At 41.2% G+C, this 17,784-nt stretch overlaps 1 protein-coding gene across 1 annotated transcript in view; it reads right to left on the bottom strand.

The window, feature by feature from the left end:
• ABCC8 (ATP binding cassette subfamily C member 8) overlaps positions 1 to 17,784 on the bottom strand; it is a 117,793-nt gene that overhangs the window by 41,841 nt on the left and 58,168 nt on the right. Inside the window, exons 18-23 of the mRNA XM_060261104.1 lie at positions 14,059 to 14,094; positions 11,862 to 11,960; positions 9,881 to 9,965; positions 7,462 to 7,542; positions 3,280 to 3,417; positions 1,252 to 1,377 (exon numbers count right to left, since the gene is read on the bottom strand). Coding sequence (XP_060117087.1) covers positions 1,252 to 1,377; positions 3,280 to 3,417; positions 7,462 to 7,542; positions 9,881 to 9,965; positions 11,862 to 11,960; positions 14,059 to 14,094 — 565 coding nt within the window. The remainder of the gene's footprint in view (positions 1 to 1,251; positions 1,378 to 3,279; positions 3,418 to 7,461; positions 7,543 to 9,880; positions 9,966 to 11,861; positions 11,961 to 14,058; positions 14,095 to 17,784) is intronic.

Raw genomic sequence — 17,784 nt, forward strand, 5'->3', positions numbered from 1 at the left:
TGCTGAAGCCCTCCTGACATGTCAGTGGTTCAACATTTTTGTACCAGAGGGCAAAAGTTCCATCCCCCTAGTGAGGCCTGGGACCAGCAGCCAATCACTGCCTTCCTTGATGTTTCTCCATTTGCACTCAAGAGCACTCTTTATTTTTTTTTTTGACCTTGGGCAGCATTTTTGAAATCATTGTTTCAGTGTGTTTCAAGGATTTGCCTTTTGAATTTCTGAATTTCTGAAGTAACCATGTATGCCCATTTCTGTCACAAGAGGCAATACCTCCTGTGGGTGTTTCTTCGATAAGTAATGCACAGGCTGATTTCAAAAAGAAACATTATCAGTTGCCAGGGTAAAATAAGTGCAATCCTTGCTGTGGCATGCTGCAGTAAGTTGCTCACCTAATACAAGTCAGTTAAACAAATTCAAGCTCCGGGGGGAAGCAATCAGAGGCCCACTCTACTATGGGAAAAGAGCACCAATCAGTGCAGAGACTCCCAGTGCAAACCTCAGATGTTGTGTGAGTGGAGGAGACTGGTCTTTAATAGATCCCTTCAAGCTTGCTGGGTTGCTTCAGCACCACAACACATGCACAAAACTCCCCCCCCCCCAATGAAAAAATTGATCAACTGTGAACAAGAATGGATAAAACCCTAACAGGAAAAACCCAAGAAAAAGTGTGAGTGTGAACTGGTTGTAATGAAAGCCAATAGTCAAAACTGCAACAACAGCTGGGACAACTCGAAAGATGAGTGTAGTGTGAAAGATACACAATGTCCCTAAGTCCACCATGGGGATGCAGCACCATTTTAGAGCATTTTATCTTTTTAAAAAATGTCATGGGGTCCCAATCTTGCTGGGGTCTGCTGGGTGTGTGTGTGTGCTGAGAGGTTCCTGTCTCACCTCAATGCTGCTTTCAGGGACTGAAACAATTGCAGATATGCAATAAAGTCTTAATAGGAATGATTTACTTTCATCAGGTTGCATCAGCAACTCTGCTCAGCTGATGCATAGCTGATTCATTGACATAGAGAGCCTCTTCTGCACAAAGCTTCACCATCTGCTGGGTGGAGTTCCTGAATGAAAAATCTATAATTTTTGTGTAAAAACATTTCTTTTGGAAGATAGATTTAAATTCTACATGGCTGGATAAAACATTTCTTCTTACTATATGAATGACGTAGCAGTATTTCTAAATTGTAACTGACATATCACATAAGGAACCACTATTTTAAGGTGCTGGCAAAGAAAAACAAAGCAAACCTTCTCCAGTTCTTGGTCCTGTCGATTCATTAGTGTTTTCCAATGTTCAAAGAGCTCAGATTCTGACTTCTGAATATCCTTGAGCGTGCCTTCTCTTTGAATGGTACCATCCTTCATTGCAATAATCTGGAACATTTTAAAATTGTCCAAAAAAGGTCTGTTCTATTGAAATAGTTCAGTTCCATTCAGTTTTTATTACGTCCATAGGTAATTTTTATTTTAATAGCCTGTTCAGATGAGCTAGGAAGGTAAAGTTTGGTAAATATACACTTTATAGGCAATGTTCCCTCTAAGCTGCAGAGTCTTGTGAGCAAAAATTCTACTTTTTGAGTGACTGGTATTAAAGTTGTGAGCTACTGGCATTAAGGTTGTGAGCTACTGCATAAATTAGTGTGCTCTGGGGTCATCCTTCCTGAGCTAAGACAAATATGTGTGAGCTGGAGGCTAAAAATTTGTGAGCTAGCTCATGCTAGCTCAGCTTGGAACACTGTTTATAGGTAGTATCACGTTCCAGCTAAATGGGTTGCACAGAAACATGGCAGACAAGTGAAAGAATACAATTCACCATCTATTTATTTCCATAGCTTGGGGGTAAATTAAAAAAATCAACAATATACACATTTGGCAACAAAAGCATAAATCTAATACTGGAATGGCCTTGGGTTAGCCATAGCTCTGGCAGAGGTTGTCCTTGAAAGGGCAGCTACTGCGAGCCCTCTCAGCCCCACCCACCTCACAGGGTGTCTGTTGTGGGGGAAGAAGATATAGGAGATTGCAAGCCACTCTGAGTCTCTGATTCAGAGAGAAGGGCAGGGTATAAATCTGCAATTCTTCTTCTGCTGCTGTCAAGGCAGTTTTGTATAAGGTGTGCTGGTTATACAAAGTAATCAAGAAAAACCTGTTCATATTTAATTAATCTCAAAAACTTATAGCCTGCTTTCTACAGGTGGCTACTATCAATTATCTATTAAAATAAATGTTAAAAATACTTTACAGGATTTAATTTATTCAAAATATTTGTATACTAATTTGACTGTAGCTCAAAAATGTCATACTTGCTTACTCTATCAACCTCTATGATCAAACAAAAGCAAACAATCCTAAGATTCTATTTTCCTCTTCTACTACCTGAACAGAAAACAGAGGGTTTATAGATCAAACTAAAGTGGATCATTGCTTGCACCAATTGCTATTTATATTTGATGGTGATATTAAGGTTGCAACTCTTCAATGGGAAATAGGGAAATTTATGGGGTGGAGCCTGGGAAAGACAGAGTTTGGGGAGGGGAAGAGTCTGCCCTCAACATGCCACACAGTCTGCTCCACCAAAGCTACTATTTCCTTCAAGGTAACTGTGCTCTGGAGATCAAGTGTAATCTTGGGAGAACTGGAAGTTGGCAACCTTAGGTAATATGCTTATTTGGTTCTTTAAACCTGGGTACATTTGTTTAGTCAGTGACATACGGCAGTACAAAGTTACAAAAATAAATGTACCAAGATGTTAAAGATAGCACTACGGCAGATCAGGAACGATATATCGTCTTATTGACTCAGTGCAATTTCAGCATGATTACTTTGCTCCTGGTGTTATGTGTTTGTTGTTGTGTTGTATTGTTGAAGGCTTGAGCTTGAAGCATGCTTCCATTCAAGATCCTGATGTCTGCACACCAACTGGCTATTCTCTTAAAACCAGCCAATCAGGGTGCAAGGCATTTCTCAAGGAAATGCAAATGAAGGATCTTGGAGAGACCTATAGGAGGGATTGCCACCAACCAAAGGGAGCATGTTCTACTCAGATAAAATGTATATAGTTTGCTGTGTTGCCTGTTCTTGTGTGACTGTTCTTGAGTAAGCTGTTGCTGCTTAAATAAGAGCTGACTGAACTCACTTTACAATACCTGGTGAAACCAATGTGATTTAAAAGTAGCTATAATTGACCAAATCATGTGCATACACAGATATTTATAAAGCATGATAAAGCATTAACAAGTTGCTTTTCTGTTCTTTTACTAAAAACAGGTTAATTACCCAGTCAGCATGTGGCAGATACTGTAGCTTGTGAGTAACCAAAACAATAGTCTTCCTGTCATTTCTTAGCATGTTCAGGATTCCTTCTTGCATGAGATGATCACTCAGATGGATATCAAGCGCAGAAAATGGATCATCCTAATCAAAAGGAAAGTTGTTGTCCAATACATATATTTGTATTGATATTATACTGTTTTTGCATAAATGGAAACATACGATTTTCAGGATATCATAGATAGAAGAGAAATCAAACATTTGCTATTAAGTGGAATACATGACTATTCCTTTCTGATTTTATTTTCACAATAACCCTTGAGGTAAGTTACACTAAGGGCTCAAGGTGACATAATGAGTTTCATAATAATTGCATTTGAACCTGTGTCTTGAAGATATAATCAGACATTCAAATGACTGCACTACCAAATGTACATCTCAGATACCAAATGCTCTTTGTAAAAGGACAGTCTTTGCTTAACTGTCCAGGAAAGGCCAATAAAAAGGACTAGAACAAAGGCTCCTCAGACGAAAATTCAAATACTTTGGTAGCACTGTAAAGAAAGCTCTGCCCCTTACAGTCAATCTTAATCATAATATCCCAGAGATAGATCATCTCTAGTTTAAAGATTAAGACCTAGGATTTTTAATGTTATTTTCCTAATTATTTGGCATACTGAAGGCCCTTTTGTTTTAACTTTTTGTAGGGTGTGATCTTTTCCAAGGGGATTTTTGTTAGTTGTTGAATTTCTGGTTTTGTTTGTAATATTAATACTGTTAACATCATTGTATGGGGCACTTGGCACCTTCCCCTGCCCAGTGCACTCTGAGTTTGGAGCACGCTGGGCAAGGGAAGATGCCAAGTGTTCTTTCTAGGCTTTAAGGAATCGGGGGAGCACCCCCGATCCCTCAAAGCCCAGAAAGAACACGTGGCGCCTTCCCCTGCCCAGCGTGATCCGAGTTTGGAGAGCACTGGGCAGGGGAAGCCATGTTCTTTCTCGGCTCTGAGAGATTGGGGGAGCTTCTCCGAACCCTCAGAGCCAAGAAAGGCTCAGAGATGGCACGAGCAGGGTGGGGGAGGGGATGCCCACCCCTGCTGCAAGTTGGCACCCAACAGTTGCCAAGTTCGCTGATTCCCATGCACCTGCCCTGATTGCCAAACATACTTACTCACCTCTAGTCATCATCCTAAACACACCCTGCAGCCGAGCTCTACAATACAGCCACATCTGTTCTGAATCCAGTGATTCTCACCTGCAGGATCTACAACAGATCTACAATATTTTCTGCAATTACAATACTCACCTGATGTAGTAAGGAAACAGATCAACAAAGCCAGAATAATACTCTCTTGCAAGACAGCCCAATCAAAACAACAAAAGAACACCACTGGTAGTCACATACAGCTCTCAGCTCAAATCTGTTAAATGCATCATTAATGACCTACAACCTATGGTAGATAATAAGACTCCTTACAGATGCTGAAAAGCAAACCAAAGTGCACAGACAGACTCCTCACCTTAAACAAATTATCACCCACAACAATTAACATGGATATGGATTTTGAAACTAAAGCCTACAACAAATCAAGATGCCAACTCTGTCCCCATGTTCACTCTGAGAACACAACAGGTCCATAAGCAGGAACTTTACAATTAAATTACCAAGAATGAAAGCCTACTGAGCACTTCCCCACAACTCTTTACAAAATGCTGAGACATGGAGCTTGCAAGGCTGCTTCTTCCCTCAAGTTTGTGGGAAGGAGGAGAGAATGGAGTGTACTGCCCTAATGGAAGCCTTGGGCATGCAGACTGCCAGGGCTCTCTTGTCTTGCCAGTCAAGCAGGACTGCTGAAGGGAAAGTTTCCTCCTGAAGTGTGGAGATCCCCAACAGCTGTAAGAAGTGAGGCACCAACATCAGGCAAGAGGTAGCAAGGACAGGCAGGCAAGCACCTGAGGGAAACCCTGGGCTCACTGTGTGTGAAGTAGGGCAGTGGGCAGCAAGACACTGAGCCTCTGCCAAGGCCCACAAGCCTGAATATTTCTATGAGGGGGAGGAGCAAGAAAGGCAGTACTGTGCACCCCAAACTTCCTCCTCCTCCCAGCCAACTGATGGAAAGGGAAGAAGATTCTGGCTGTCTCAGCAGCTGTGCAGTTTTAAACTGATATTCGAAGGGAATATTGGGATGGGGTGCCACAAATTTGAAAGGTGAAGCTGCCCTGAGCACCCCCCACTCCCATGATGGCTATGGGCTGCAACACAATCACTGGAGCTAACAACACCAGTCATACTATCTCAGGCTCATTCATTTGTTCATCTTCCAATGTTATATATGCTATCAAATGTAAGCAATGTCCTTCCAATCTACATTGGACAAACAGGTCAGTCTCTACACAAAAGAAAAAATGGTCATAAATCCAACATAAAAACCCACAACACTAAATAAAAAACAACAACAATGGGGGAAACATATCAGTCTTCCAGGTCATTCCATTACTGACAATTCTCAAACAGTGGCAGTCCTCAAACAGAGAATCTTTAAAAGGAGATTATAGTGTGAGACTGCTGAATTTGAGTTCGTTCATGATTTCATAACAATGGACCCTCAAGGGCTGAACGGGGACATAGTATTCTTATCTCACAACAGATGTTAATTTTCTGCCTCCAAGCATATCTCCTCTGTGCTAATCAAGCAAATGACTATGTTCATTGTACCTTTGCATCCTAAATTCTTTCTTCGTAACACCCCCTCCCATCTTCTGATTGGGATATGAGGACTCAGAATACTCCATTCCAGCTCATATCTGATGAAAGAAGCTTTGACTCTCAAAAGCTTATACCTAAAAATCTTATGGTCTCTAAGTGCTACTGGACTTGAATCTAGCTGTTCCTGGGTTGTGGTGGGGGTGTTGACTTTTTTCTTGAAGTTTTTGAACAAAAAAATCATATTATTTTCATAGTTTCTGAACAATTGTTTGAAGCTGAATATAATTTTTATCAGAATGTTATGAAAATGATATGTTACAACACTGATCCATATCCTTAAAATACATACAAGTATTAGTGAAATTGCTTCTATAGATTTTTATGTGAACTTTTTGAAAAGTTTGCAGGAAGATGATTGTAAGTCTTAATTACAACTGTGTGCATTAGTGATAAAAACAGAATGAATATGTATAGAGATTTCCAGATGTCCCAAAAAAGTTTTGAAATCAGATTGCTTGGACTGTTTTGTCAATGAGATGTACAGAAGAATAATACAGAATAATAATTTCAATGATCTTGGAATTTTTACAAACATTAACAAATATTTTCAGTCTAATCCAACAGTTTGTAGTTCAACATGTACACCAAATGCCCTTACCAGTAAAGTTTTTTCACTTCTTTTAATGAAATTAGCAAGGGAACAGTTCTCACAAGTACAATGGGAAAAAGAAGATTTCCACATGTAAAATAGGTCATGTGGCACTTCAAATCAAAATATGGCTCATCATTTCTGAACTTTTTTTTTCTTCCTCTCTCTCTTTAATGTTTTGTTCTCCGTTATCACTTTTGGAATAATTGTAATGCCCATGGCGCAGAGTGGTAAAGCAGCAGTACTGCAGTACTGTTGTCTGAACTCTCTGCTCACAACCTGAGTTCGATTCCAGTGGAAACTGGATTCAGGTAGCCGGCCCAAGGTTTGACTCAGCCTTCCATCCTTCCAAGGTCGGTAAAATGCTTGCTGGGGGGGAAGTGTAAAAGACTGGGGAAGGCAATGGCAAACCACCCCGTAAAAAAGTCTGCCGTGAAAACGTGAAAGCAACATCACCCCAGAGTTGGAAACGACTTGTGCTTGCACAGGGGACCTTTCCTTTCCTATTTATTTGTATAGCATTGAGTTGGTGGATGGGCATATGATGGCAGCAGAGCAGAATTTCACAAGCCTCAGTTCAGAGTGCAGTATTATGTGTGTTTGTGTGTATAAAATACCATCAAGTATGCTGCCTTATGGTGACCCCTTAGGGTTTTCAAGGCAAGAGGCGAAAAAAAGTTTTTTGCCATTGTCTAACTCTGTGTAGCAACCTAGGAATTCCTCAGTGGCCTGCTATCCAAATACTAACCAGGGCTGACCCTGTTTAGTTTCTGCGATCTGTCAAGATCAGGCTAGCTGGACAATCAGGTCTGGGCAGAGTGTGGTCAACTTACCAGAAATACAACATTTGTCTGTTGGTAAAGGGCTCTTGCCACACTGATCCTCTGGCGCTGACCTCCAGAAAGATTAATGCCCTGTGTTAAATACAAAACAATTCAGTTGTAGCAATTCTGAGACATTATAGATCAGATCCTGCTTTAATAAACTCTGAGTTTAGTCCAGTTTGGAAGGAAAACCATGAAAGTACAGACCTGACAAAAAGTATATTGACCTTCCATTGAAACCAATGGGAAATTATGAAAACAAAACAATAAAGAAAGAAATGATACTGAAACAAAACCAAATGAAACAACACAATAACAAACAGTCTCTTGGAATTAACAACAAAAATGAAGAAAATCAATTGTCATACACAAATCTAATATTCAATTTTTCCCCAGGCTTGATTTACCCTGACTTTCCTGACTGACCCTGTTTCTCTCCATGATTGCGGAACGATTTGCATTAAAGTTATATGTAACAATTCAACACTTTGAATTATAGAGAATTCTAGCAATAACAGCCTTTAAAACATTCATTACCAAAAGTCAAATGTAATCTGTGAAACCAATATCGTGTGAAGCTCAGATTCAAAGCCTTGTATTGTTCCTTCCTTTCTCCCTTACCTTGTTAGACCTCTTTCTGAACACTGGCCCTATTTGGTCTGTCTCTGTCCCAATACTACCTGCATGGACCACTTTTGTGCAGCTTCTATAAGTTTAGCGTCCTGTGCCTGTCTCACCTTTCAATTGGCTGCTAGGTTACCTCTCATGCAAAGATACATACAACCAGTAACATCTACACTGATGTCTGGTCACCAGGTGACTTGATCTTGCATAACCCGCACTCCCCAGCCCAGCGCTAATGACTGGTATCTAGTGCATAAATTAAGGATGGGCATGAACCAAACCATTAATCATAATTTGTGCTAGAAATGGCCAATTTGTGGTTTGTTCTGAATTGGTTCATCTGATTTTGCCACACCTGAACACAAAAACAAACCAGACTTTTTTCTTGGCATGTTATTTGGTTTGTGATTGGTTCATCTGTCCAGATAGCCTACATCAGGGGTAGCCAATGGTAGCTCTCCAGATGTTTTTTGCCTACAACTCCCATCAGCCCCAGCCATTGGCCATGCTAGCTGGGGCTGATGGGAGTTGTAGGCAAAAAACATCTGGAGAGCTACCATTGGCCACCCCTGGCCTACATGATTCCCCAGCCACTTGCGTTTCTAGTCATTTTCCAGTGAAACTGACTAGAAGTGATTCTCCCCAGCCCCCTGTACTTCTGGTCAGTTTCCAGTGAAAATGACTAGATTGGGGGCACCTTCTTTGGGGTGCTGTAGCTCAGACCCTCCAATCCAATTTGTACCAACTTGGAGAACAGGTAGAGGAGAGTTTGCTGAAGAGTTTCCCCCAAGTTTGGCATCTCTAGCCCATTTGGGGGTCATTCTACGCCTTCTCAAACCAAACAAACCAATGAACCACAAATTATTTAGGAAATTGGGGGAGAGGGAATGAATCAAACCAAACCACTAAATCGGCCAATCCAATGAACCATGGAACAAAATGAACCATCATTTTCGCGTTCTGTGCCCATCTCTAGTATAAATTCTGCTTTCAACCCTTTGGTGTCCATGACTGAAACCTCTATACTTTCTTGTATACAGTTATTAGTTTCCAATGATATCTAAGTGACACTATATAGAGCATGCAGATTGTGTAAAACAGAATTGTTCAAGGGGGCTTTTATAAGAGGAACAGTCATGTAGTACATCGGAATGGTTCAGGAGGATAATTCTTTATAGAAGAAACAGGACTGTAATCTAATCCCAGATTTACTGTATGCTTTATCATGCTTTTGTTGCACTGTCTTCTGCTTTTGTAATTCCTTTTCTGCATTGTTTATCATGTCTCAATCTGATAACTTTTTCTTTTTTCTTTATTTTCAAACTTTGTAATCCTACTCCCACTGGCATTATCTACTGAGTATCTTATGATGTCTGATTACATTACTTTACACTGTATGATCTGCCCTTAGTATCAGCAAGAAAGGTGGGCTTTAAATAAATGAAAGGAATGAATGAATGAATAAAAGTAAAATAATAAGCACTTCACTATTTCCTGCTTATACTGAAAAATTACAGCATTTCATTTACTAATGCAAATTAATTGCTTCACTATCTGTAAGCTGGAAGTTCTAGATAAGTACAAATTCTTATTTTTATTCAATACATGTACACCTATATATTTCATCACAATCAACAATATTGTCTGTAGCTAGAAAGGTTGTTAGCCAAAACCTCAATAATGTTTACTAAGCGTAAAGCTTTCAGGCTAATGATCTAAAAGTGTATTTGCTTTAGAAATTGTTTTTTTAAAGTAATTTAGGAACACCACATGATATATTAACATCTTGTAAATAGTCACTAACCCTTTCTCCAATCTGGGTTTGGTCTCCATGAGGAAGAATGTCAATATCAGGCTGAAGAGAGCAAGCATCAATTACTGCTTTGTACCTGTGGAAACAGGACTAGTAATTCTCAATTCACATGGAGACTGCTTCATAAGCACATTTTCTCTTGCTTTTAAGAGCAACAGTTAATGAACTGGACAAGTCACATGCTGGAAAATGTATGTTTGCTAAGCACTAATTGTTCTAATGGGAACTTTCTTGTTCCCAACGAACAAATACCTTTAAAGTTAATTACGAGCTGTTGAGGGTGTTCAAAGGTTTAAAATAGATGTGTTTCCTAGTTCTGTTGCTGGGTTTTATCCTGAAATACTGAAAAAGCTAATTTGCATATGAGATATCCTGAAATACCAAAAAAGCTAATTTGCATATGAGATATCTGTGGCTACCTTTAAGATGGCTAAGCTCTAAGTGATCTGGATAGCAGTACTCACAAGTTTAACATTGTCAGCATTTTATAGGATTAGGCTAGACTGCTCAGCCATAGAGATACAAAATTACAGACATATATATGCGGTCTGTGCTGGGAGCAATGCACTTAATTGTTTTTGTTTATGCTGGTAAGAGATCTTTGGGCAATACACAAGAGGAAAGATATGCCAGAGCTGGTTGCACTATCTAAACATTTTATTTAAAAACTGGCTAAGACAACATTAGGGGAAACACCATTCAATTAGCATTTATGAATGGGCCTGAACTGATAATAGGTAAAAAAATCTAGGGTATCTGTTTAGAAAAGAGATGACTAAGGGGATAGGATAGAGATCTATAAAATTACACACAGGGTAGAGAAAGCAGACAAAGAGAACTTTTTCTCCCTCTCCCAAAAATACTAGAACTTGGGAGCATCCAATGATGTTGATCAGCAGTAGATTCAGGACAGAAAAAAGAAAATATTTCTTTACACAACAAGTGATTAAAATATGCCACTCACTGCCAGAGGATGTAGTGATAACTTCAGGCACAGAAAGCTTGAAAAGGGAAATAGAGTAATGGAGGATAGGTCTATTAGTGGCTACTAACCATGGTGACTAAAGGGAACCTCCACATTCAGAGGCAGTAAAACTCTGAATACCAGTGCCAGAAGGAACATCAGGAGGCCTCCTCTGCCTCTATGCCCTGTGTTTGGCCCTCCATAGTAACTGGCTGGTCACTGTGTGAGACAGAACTAAACTAGATGGACTACCGGACTGATCCAGTGGAGCTCTTCTTACTCTAAGGCATCACCACCCGCTCTCTGCAACTGAGGCAATAATTCTGCAGGCAGGCAGCGGAGGAGAACCAGGAGCCGCTGCCCTTCCGGTCACTTGTGCCAGGTAGACAGGTAGGCAGATGGGGAAGTTGGAGCCACCACAAAAGCCAGGCAGGAGACGGCAGTGGCGCTGCAGCTGAGCAGGATGGCTGGTGTGTGTATCACACCATCTACTATGTGTGATATACCTACTATAGAATATTTTTCAGTGGCTTCCATGTCAGAGCCATAATTTTTGAATTGGCACTTATTGAAGAAGATGTCTAATGCCTACAACCAGCTCAGAACTACTAGGAATAGAGGGATGCCTGGTTAACAATATTCAGTACTTCAAGAAATCATTTCACTCAAAGACATTTGCCTCTGACATTCAACTGTTGCAACCAGTGTTCCCTCTAAGCTGAGTTAGTGTGAGCTCGGTCACAAATATTTAGCCTCCAGCTTACACATTTTTCTCTTAGTTCAGGAAGGATGATCCCAGTGCACAATAATTTATGCAATAGCTCACAACTTTAATAGCATTAGCTCACAAAGTAGAATAGAATTTTTGCTCACAAAACTCTGAGGCTTAGGGAGAACATTGGTTGCAACGTGTATTTATGAAAGCTTGGTGTCAATACACAATGTGCATTTTAAGGTTGATAAGACAGACTGCATTTAAGAGCATTTACAGGCACTTAAATATATCACCTTTGTTTATTGAAGGGGCTCTCAAAAGTGATATTCTCTTCCACAGTAGCATTTAGTAACCATGGTTTCTGAGAAGCATATGCCACAGGTCCTCTTTTCCTGAAGAGAAAAAGGTTTTAATTTGTCATTACAGATACTGGAAACAATTGTTCACTATATAGGTTGTTTCTGCTTTTTAAAATGATTGAGTTTCACATACCCTCTTAAAAAAATACAGTGGCATTATATCCCCTTTTATGTGACTTTCATATAAGCTGCAGTCAAGTTGCTGAATAGTACCATCATTTTCTGTTTTAAATATTGGTAACATTGGAAAGAAGACAAGCTCTGATATCCTTTCAGACATGACTGTTGCATATGGATTCAGATTAATACTGTATCACCATATTGCTATGGATATTAAAAACAGCATGACTAAAGGGGTTTAATTGATAGGGACGATTTAAAAAATTAGATAAGAAAGACAGTTTTGAATTATTTTAAGAGATGTAAACTTCCAGTTTCATTGAGCCACAATTAATATACAACTTTAGTGGTCTCTTAAAGGAAGAAGACATATACATCACATTGAACTGAAAAGAATGAATTCAAGGCCATACCTGAGCCGCCCGCCTCGGTGGGGTAGGGCGGGATATAAATCGAAATAAATAAATAAATAAATAAATAAATAAATAAATGAATACCTTTTTTCTAGGGTTGCCAGATCTTACTTTCTAGCTGGCAGGGGTGGAAGGGGGACCTCTGGGAGTGGGGCGATGTCACTGCGTGCAACATCCCCAAGGTGATGGAGGTAATGTCATCATGTTGGGGACACTGCACTGGGTGCTGGCAAGCAGCAAGCAGGAGTCCATGAAATTAGGGATCCCTCACTCCCTCCTGGGGGCTGGCAACCTTACTTTTTCAGATGTGTGTTGCATAAAACAGTACTGTAATATTTATTGACTAATGGGCCTAATAATTATCACTTTGGAACTGTAGTTTACATCTTTCAATCAACTGGACCAGTTGATTGAGTAGTTTACATCTCTCAATCAACACTTTCTGCACCAGGCATTTGCTTGCAGGTTCCTTGTCTGTCTGTTTCCAAGATCGTTGAACCCTAAAATGTTTGGATTAAGAGCCCTTGATTTCCAACAGAAGCTTGCATCACCAATGAGCACTATGTGTGCTTCTGCACTCCCACCCGTTCTGCCAACATTTCATTCGTTACCAATCAATAACTGGGTTCAGTTCAGAGTTCTAGCCAGTGTTCCCTCTAAGCTGAGTTAGTGTGAGCTAGCTCAGCTTTTTAGCCTCCAGCTCACACATTTTTGTCTTAGCTGAGGAAAAATGGCCCCAGAACTAATTTATGCGGTAGCTCACAATTTTAATGCCAGTAGGTCATGAAATAGAATTTTTGCCCTTAAGACTCCTTAGCTTAGAGGGAGTATTGGTTCTAGTTATCATTTACAAAGTTCTTAATGTCCTTGGACCTTCATAAGTGCAGGACCATCCCTCATGCTATGTCCTGCCAAGATACCTATGCTCAAGTGAGCAAAGCGTTTTGAAGGTGTCACCCAGCAGACAGGTTAAATCGGCAATTGCCCATTCAGGCGTATCTTCAGAAGGAGAACTGCAGACTATTGCAGTAGCTGAGCCAAGATATAATCAGCACATGGATAACTGCAGACAAATCTTGCCTCTAAAGGTTGGGCCACAGCTGTTGAAACAGATGAAGCTGCTTAAAAGGTAATCCTCACTACATAGCTCAGGATAAGAAAGTATCCCCACAGAGTGCCTGTCCAGAACATGCAGAACAGATTGTCTTCCTAACAGTGCCTTAGGGCTTAAGGATGTGCTTCACTTCTGTTTCCTCCAAGGTAGATAGAGCAACCCTTTCTATCAATAAAGCATTAGCCACTCTCATTAACTGCCCATGAAATTTCCTCTTGCTTGTTGCAATAAGCCAGGATTGACAAGGGTCAAGCATATATATGGGGAGCTGCACCTCTTCAAGCAAGCTGTTCACATTCCCAGGCTGTACCTACTTAAATTCATCCATACTGATGAAGGTAATACCTAATAGGATTGATTTATTGTCTGCACAGTACCGTACAAAAAACAAACAAAAGAAGTCTTTGATTATCATGAAGGCAATTTGAGAACATTTCATTTAAGAAAATGAAATTTTTTCCAGCTAATTTTAAAAATGCACTACCTGTTTTCCATGTCAATTGCAGTTTCCTTTTCTTGGCTGCAGAAAAGTTGCATGATAAAATATCAATGGTTAGTATACTTTGAGCAGATAGCTTCTGAATGCTTAATTGTGAAACTCAGGTGAGTAAATATATGCAACACAAAAGAAAGGGCAAAACCCCAACACAAAATGGAATTGGACAGTTAAAAGGTTGAGGGTACAAGTAGATATAAAAGGATAAAGCAGAATATATTTATAAATAAAATGGGTTTTAGATTAATTTTATATTAGCTTGTGAAATTGTACTCTGCCCTGAAATTCAAAAATAAGATAAATACAAGCTAAGATTCTAACAGACTTTCCCCCCTTTCCGCAATTTAAACATGTACAAACAATGATTTTGGCGTGAGGCCCAACCTAAGTCTGTATATTGTTGTTATTGTTGTTGTTACTTTTACTGTTATTATTAATTTGATTTATAAATCACCCAATCCCTGCTTACTGCAGCACACTGGGCAATGTACAGAAGCATTAAAAACATTTCACAAATAAAACAAAGAACAAAACAGAAATACAGTGTAAAAACATATGGTGGCTACTAATACATTAATTATCTAGATTTGCAGACTGTCAGCTACTCCACAGGCAGGGGGGAGGGGAAAAAAGCAAGCATGAAGAGGGTAACCATAACTGTCCTCAACTAAAGGCCTGGTGGAACATCTTGGCTTTGCATGCCCTGTGGAATTGCACAAGGTCCCACAGGGCCCTGACAAAATTTGGCAGAGAGTTCCACCAGGTTGGGGCCAGGACCAAAAAGGCCCTGTTCCTAGTTGAGGATAGTCTGATGTCTTTAGGGCTGGGGCCACCAGCAGATTACTGTTCAAAGGACAGTAGGCATAGGATTGCTGTATGATCAGGAATCAATGCTTAACAACAATGTGGGAATCAATTGCATAGTTGCAAAAGTATATAAATAACAGGTTGGCGAGTAGGGAAAGATCTACCCTGCTGTTCTTCTCACTAACTATATTCTTCCCACTAACTGCAATAAAGGGTTACTTAATGCCAAATGTGATATGAATAACTGACTTTCTGATGATCAAATATATCATAGGATATTTCAAAGATTATTCCCACACACACACCACCATGCTACTTCCTATGCCATCTTTAATTGATGTTTTGAATTCATCTGCTGCTGCTTTCGGCTGTTCTTCCTTCTTGGCAGGGATGGACAAGTTTTATCTTATCTTATTCCACTAACGAGGAGATAATTACCTGCCATCCACTTACTGCCAGGAGTGGATGTTTAAGAAATTTCGGCCAGAGGATTTTATGTCTCTCCTTTAAGTCTGGATTTGGAAGTCTTTTCCTGGGCAGAGGAACCTCTCCAAATTGGGAATTTTGAGAGATTATTTAGCTCCTCCTTTGAGAAAAGTCTGTTTGAAGTTTTTGAGCTATTACTATTTCCACCTGTGCTATTCTAAGCATCAAGATGGCGACAAGATGAGAGCCTAGGTGCTAGGGCTCCTGCTAATTTGGTAGCTTTTGCAACAACATGCTACTAATGAACAACAATAACAATGCTGCTATTATTGGGAAGCAAACAGAGAGGGGTGGAAATTCGACTCCCTTTGTGGGAGCCCTCCTCTAGTTTTCATTCTATTCCTTCCATCCTTCTGTTTCTGCGGGCGCTGCTGGGACACGGCTGAACCGATGGCTGGGAACCCATGACCTGGAAGCCCTGTATGGGGCTCGAGTGGTGTGAGGAGGCCTGGTATGTGGGGTGCAGGGGGCTGGTAGTTAGGGGGGACACGGGGGAGGTCTCATTCCCCTCCCCCAGGTCACCTGAGCTGTTGAGGTCCATCAGGCCCCAGACAACAAAGCCGCATCTATATAAACTGTGCCCACACTTTATGAACTTTATGAACATCTATGAGCACTGGCACTTTCAGAAGAGCACTTAATATCTACCTGCCTACTGGTAACTCTGACTTCCACTCCACTCTCCACTGAGATAGTTGTTTTATATTGATGGCCACTAAATGGATTAGAATTGTTATTAGTTATTTAATTAGATACTATTTAATTGCTTAGCACTGCAGATCTATTTATAGTTATATTCTTTAGCATATTAATTGTTGGGGATTGAAATGGGGGGGGGGGTTATTTATTAATATGTTATTGATGAAATTATTTTTTGGCTAATCAATTAGAGGGGAGTTTTAGGGTGGGTCTTTTTAATTAAATTAACTATTGATTAAATTAGGAGTGTGCTGGACAATTGAAGTTTTTGAAGTGGGGAGTGGGGGGGGTTAAATTTTAAGATAATATAGGTGGGGGGTGAGGTCGTCTTGGTATTAGTGACGGCCACACTGGACGCAGGTGTGGATGCCCGACCTGGGGATTCCAGTGCTCCTGGGGAGGGGAAGGTATGACGGTGGGAGCAGACAGAATTATAAGGGAAGGAAACAGAGACGAAACAGTGCTCGGTTTCCTTCTAGTCTGCGTCCCATCCCGATGGTGACAGGTAGTGGGGCTAAGAGGAATAGTCCACCTCCGTCAGTGGTGTTATGTAATGCCAGGTCCATAAATAATAAGATCTCGATCCTTAGGGAGTTCCTGCTCAAGCAGGATATGGACCTGGCTTGCATGACCGAGACCTGGGTGCAAGATGGGGAGACGGTGGCTCTCTCCCAGATGACTCCCCCGGGTTACTCAGTCTTTCACCTATCACAGACTAGCAGGCGGGGGGAGGGGTGGCACTATTCATACGGGAGGATTACTCCTTCCGGGCTCTCCTGGCCCCAACGATCAATGGTATTGAATGTGCCGGACTGGTGTGGGATGTTGGGGAGGGGTTGGCAATCTGGCTGGTGTAGTGGCCAGCGCCTTACCATCCCTGATGGAGGCCGTGGCAGGCTGGGCATTGGAATACCCAGGGCTGATGGTCCTGGGTGATTTCAATGTCCACGCCGATGACATGGCCTCCAATCTGGTGATGGGCCTAGTGTCTTCCATGGCAACACTGGGACTCTCCCAATTTGTTACAACTCCCACACACCAGGCTGGTCACATGTTAGATTTGATCTTTGCATCCGGGATTTTGGTGGACGATATTGCCGCAGAAGCGGTGCCATGGTCGGATCACCTTGCCCTCAAGGCCCGTATGAAGGCGCCGCCCCAACCCTGTATGGGCGGAGAGCCTATTTTGGCTCACCCTCAGAATCTGATGGACCCTAAGCGGTTCCAAATGGCCTTGCGGGATCCCTGGCCCCCTGGCGATTCCCTTGATGACCTGGTTGAGGCTTGGCATGGCCGGCTATCCAGGGCCATCAACGAGATCGCACCTCAAAGTCTTTTGCGCCCTCGTGTGAGGCTGGCTCCATGGTACACCGTGGAGCTACGGCAGCTGAAACAAGGGCTCAGATGACTAGAGAGGCAATGGTGGCATACTTGTGACGAAGCGACGAGAACATCCTACAGAACGTTTACGAGGTCTTATGAGATGGCAGTCAAAGCGGCAAAGAAGGACTACTTTGCAGCTAGGATTGCGTCTGCAAATTCGTGCCTGGCACAATTATTTAGTATAATTAGGAACCTTACAACACTGCCTCAAGGCAGACCAAATGTGAGAGAATTAGAGACAGGCTGTGAGGCTTTTGCGAAATTTTTTGCAGATAAAATCACGTCGCTCCGCCAGGACTTTCCCGCCACATTGGATACAGTACAAGATCTTGAGGCTCC

Source organism: Heteronotia binoei, chromosome 21 (genome assembly GCF_032191835.1).
Source record: "Heteronotia binoei isolate CCM8104 ecotype False Entrance Well chromosome 21, APGP_CSIRO_Hbin_v1, whole genome shotgun sequence".
In the NCBI taxonomy this organism is placed as follows: domain Eukaryota; kingdom Metazoa; phylum Chordata; class Lepidosauria; order Squamata; family Gekkonidae; genus Heteronotia; species Heteronotia binoei.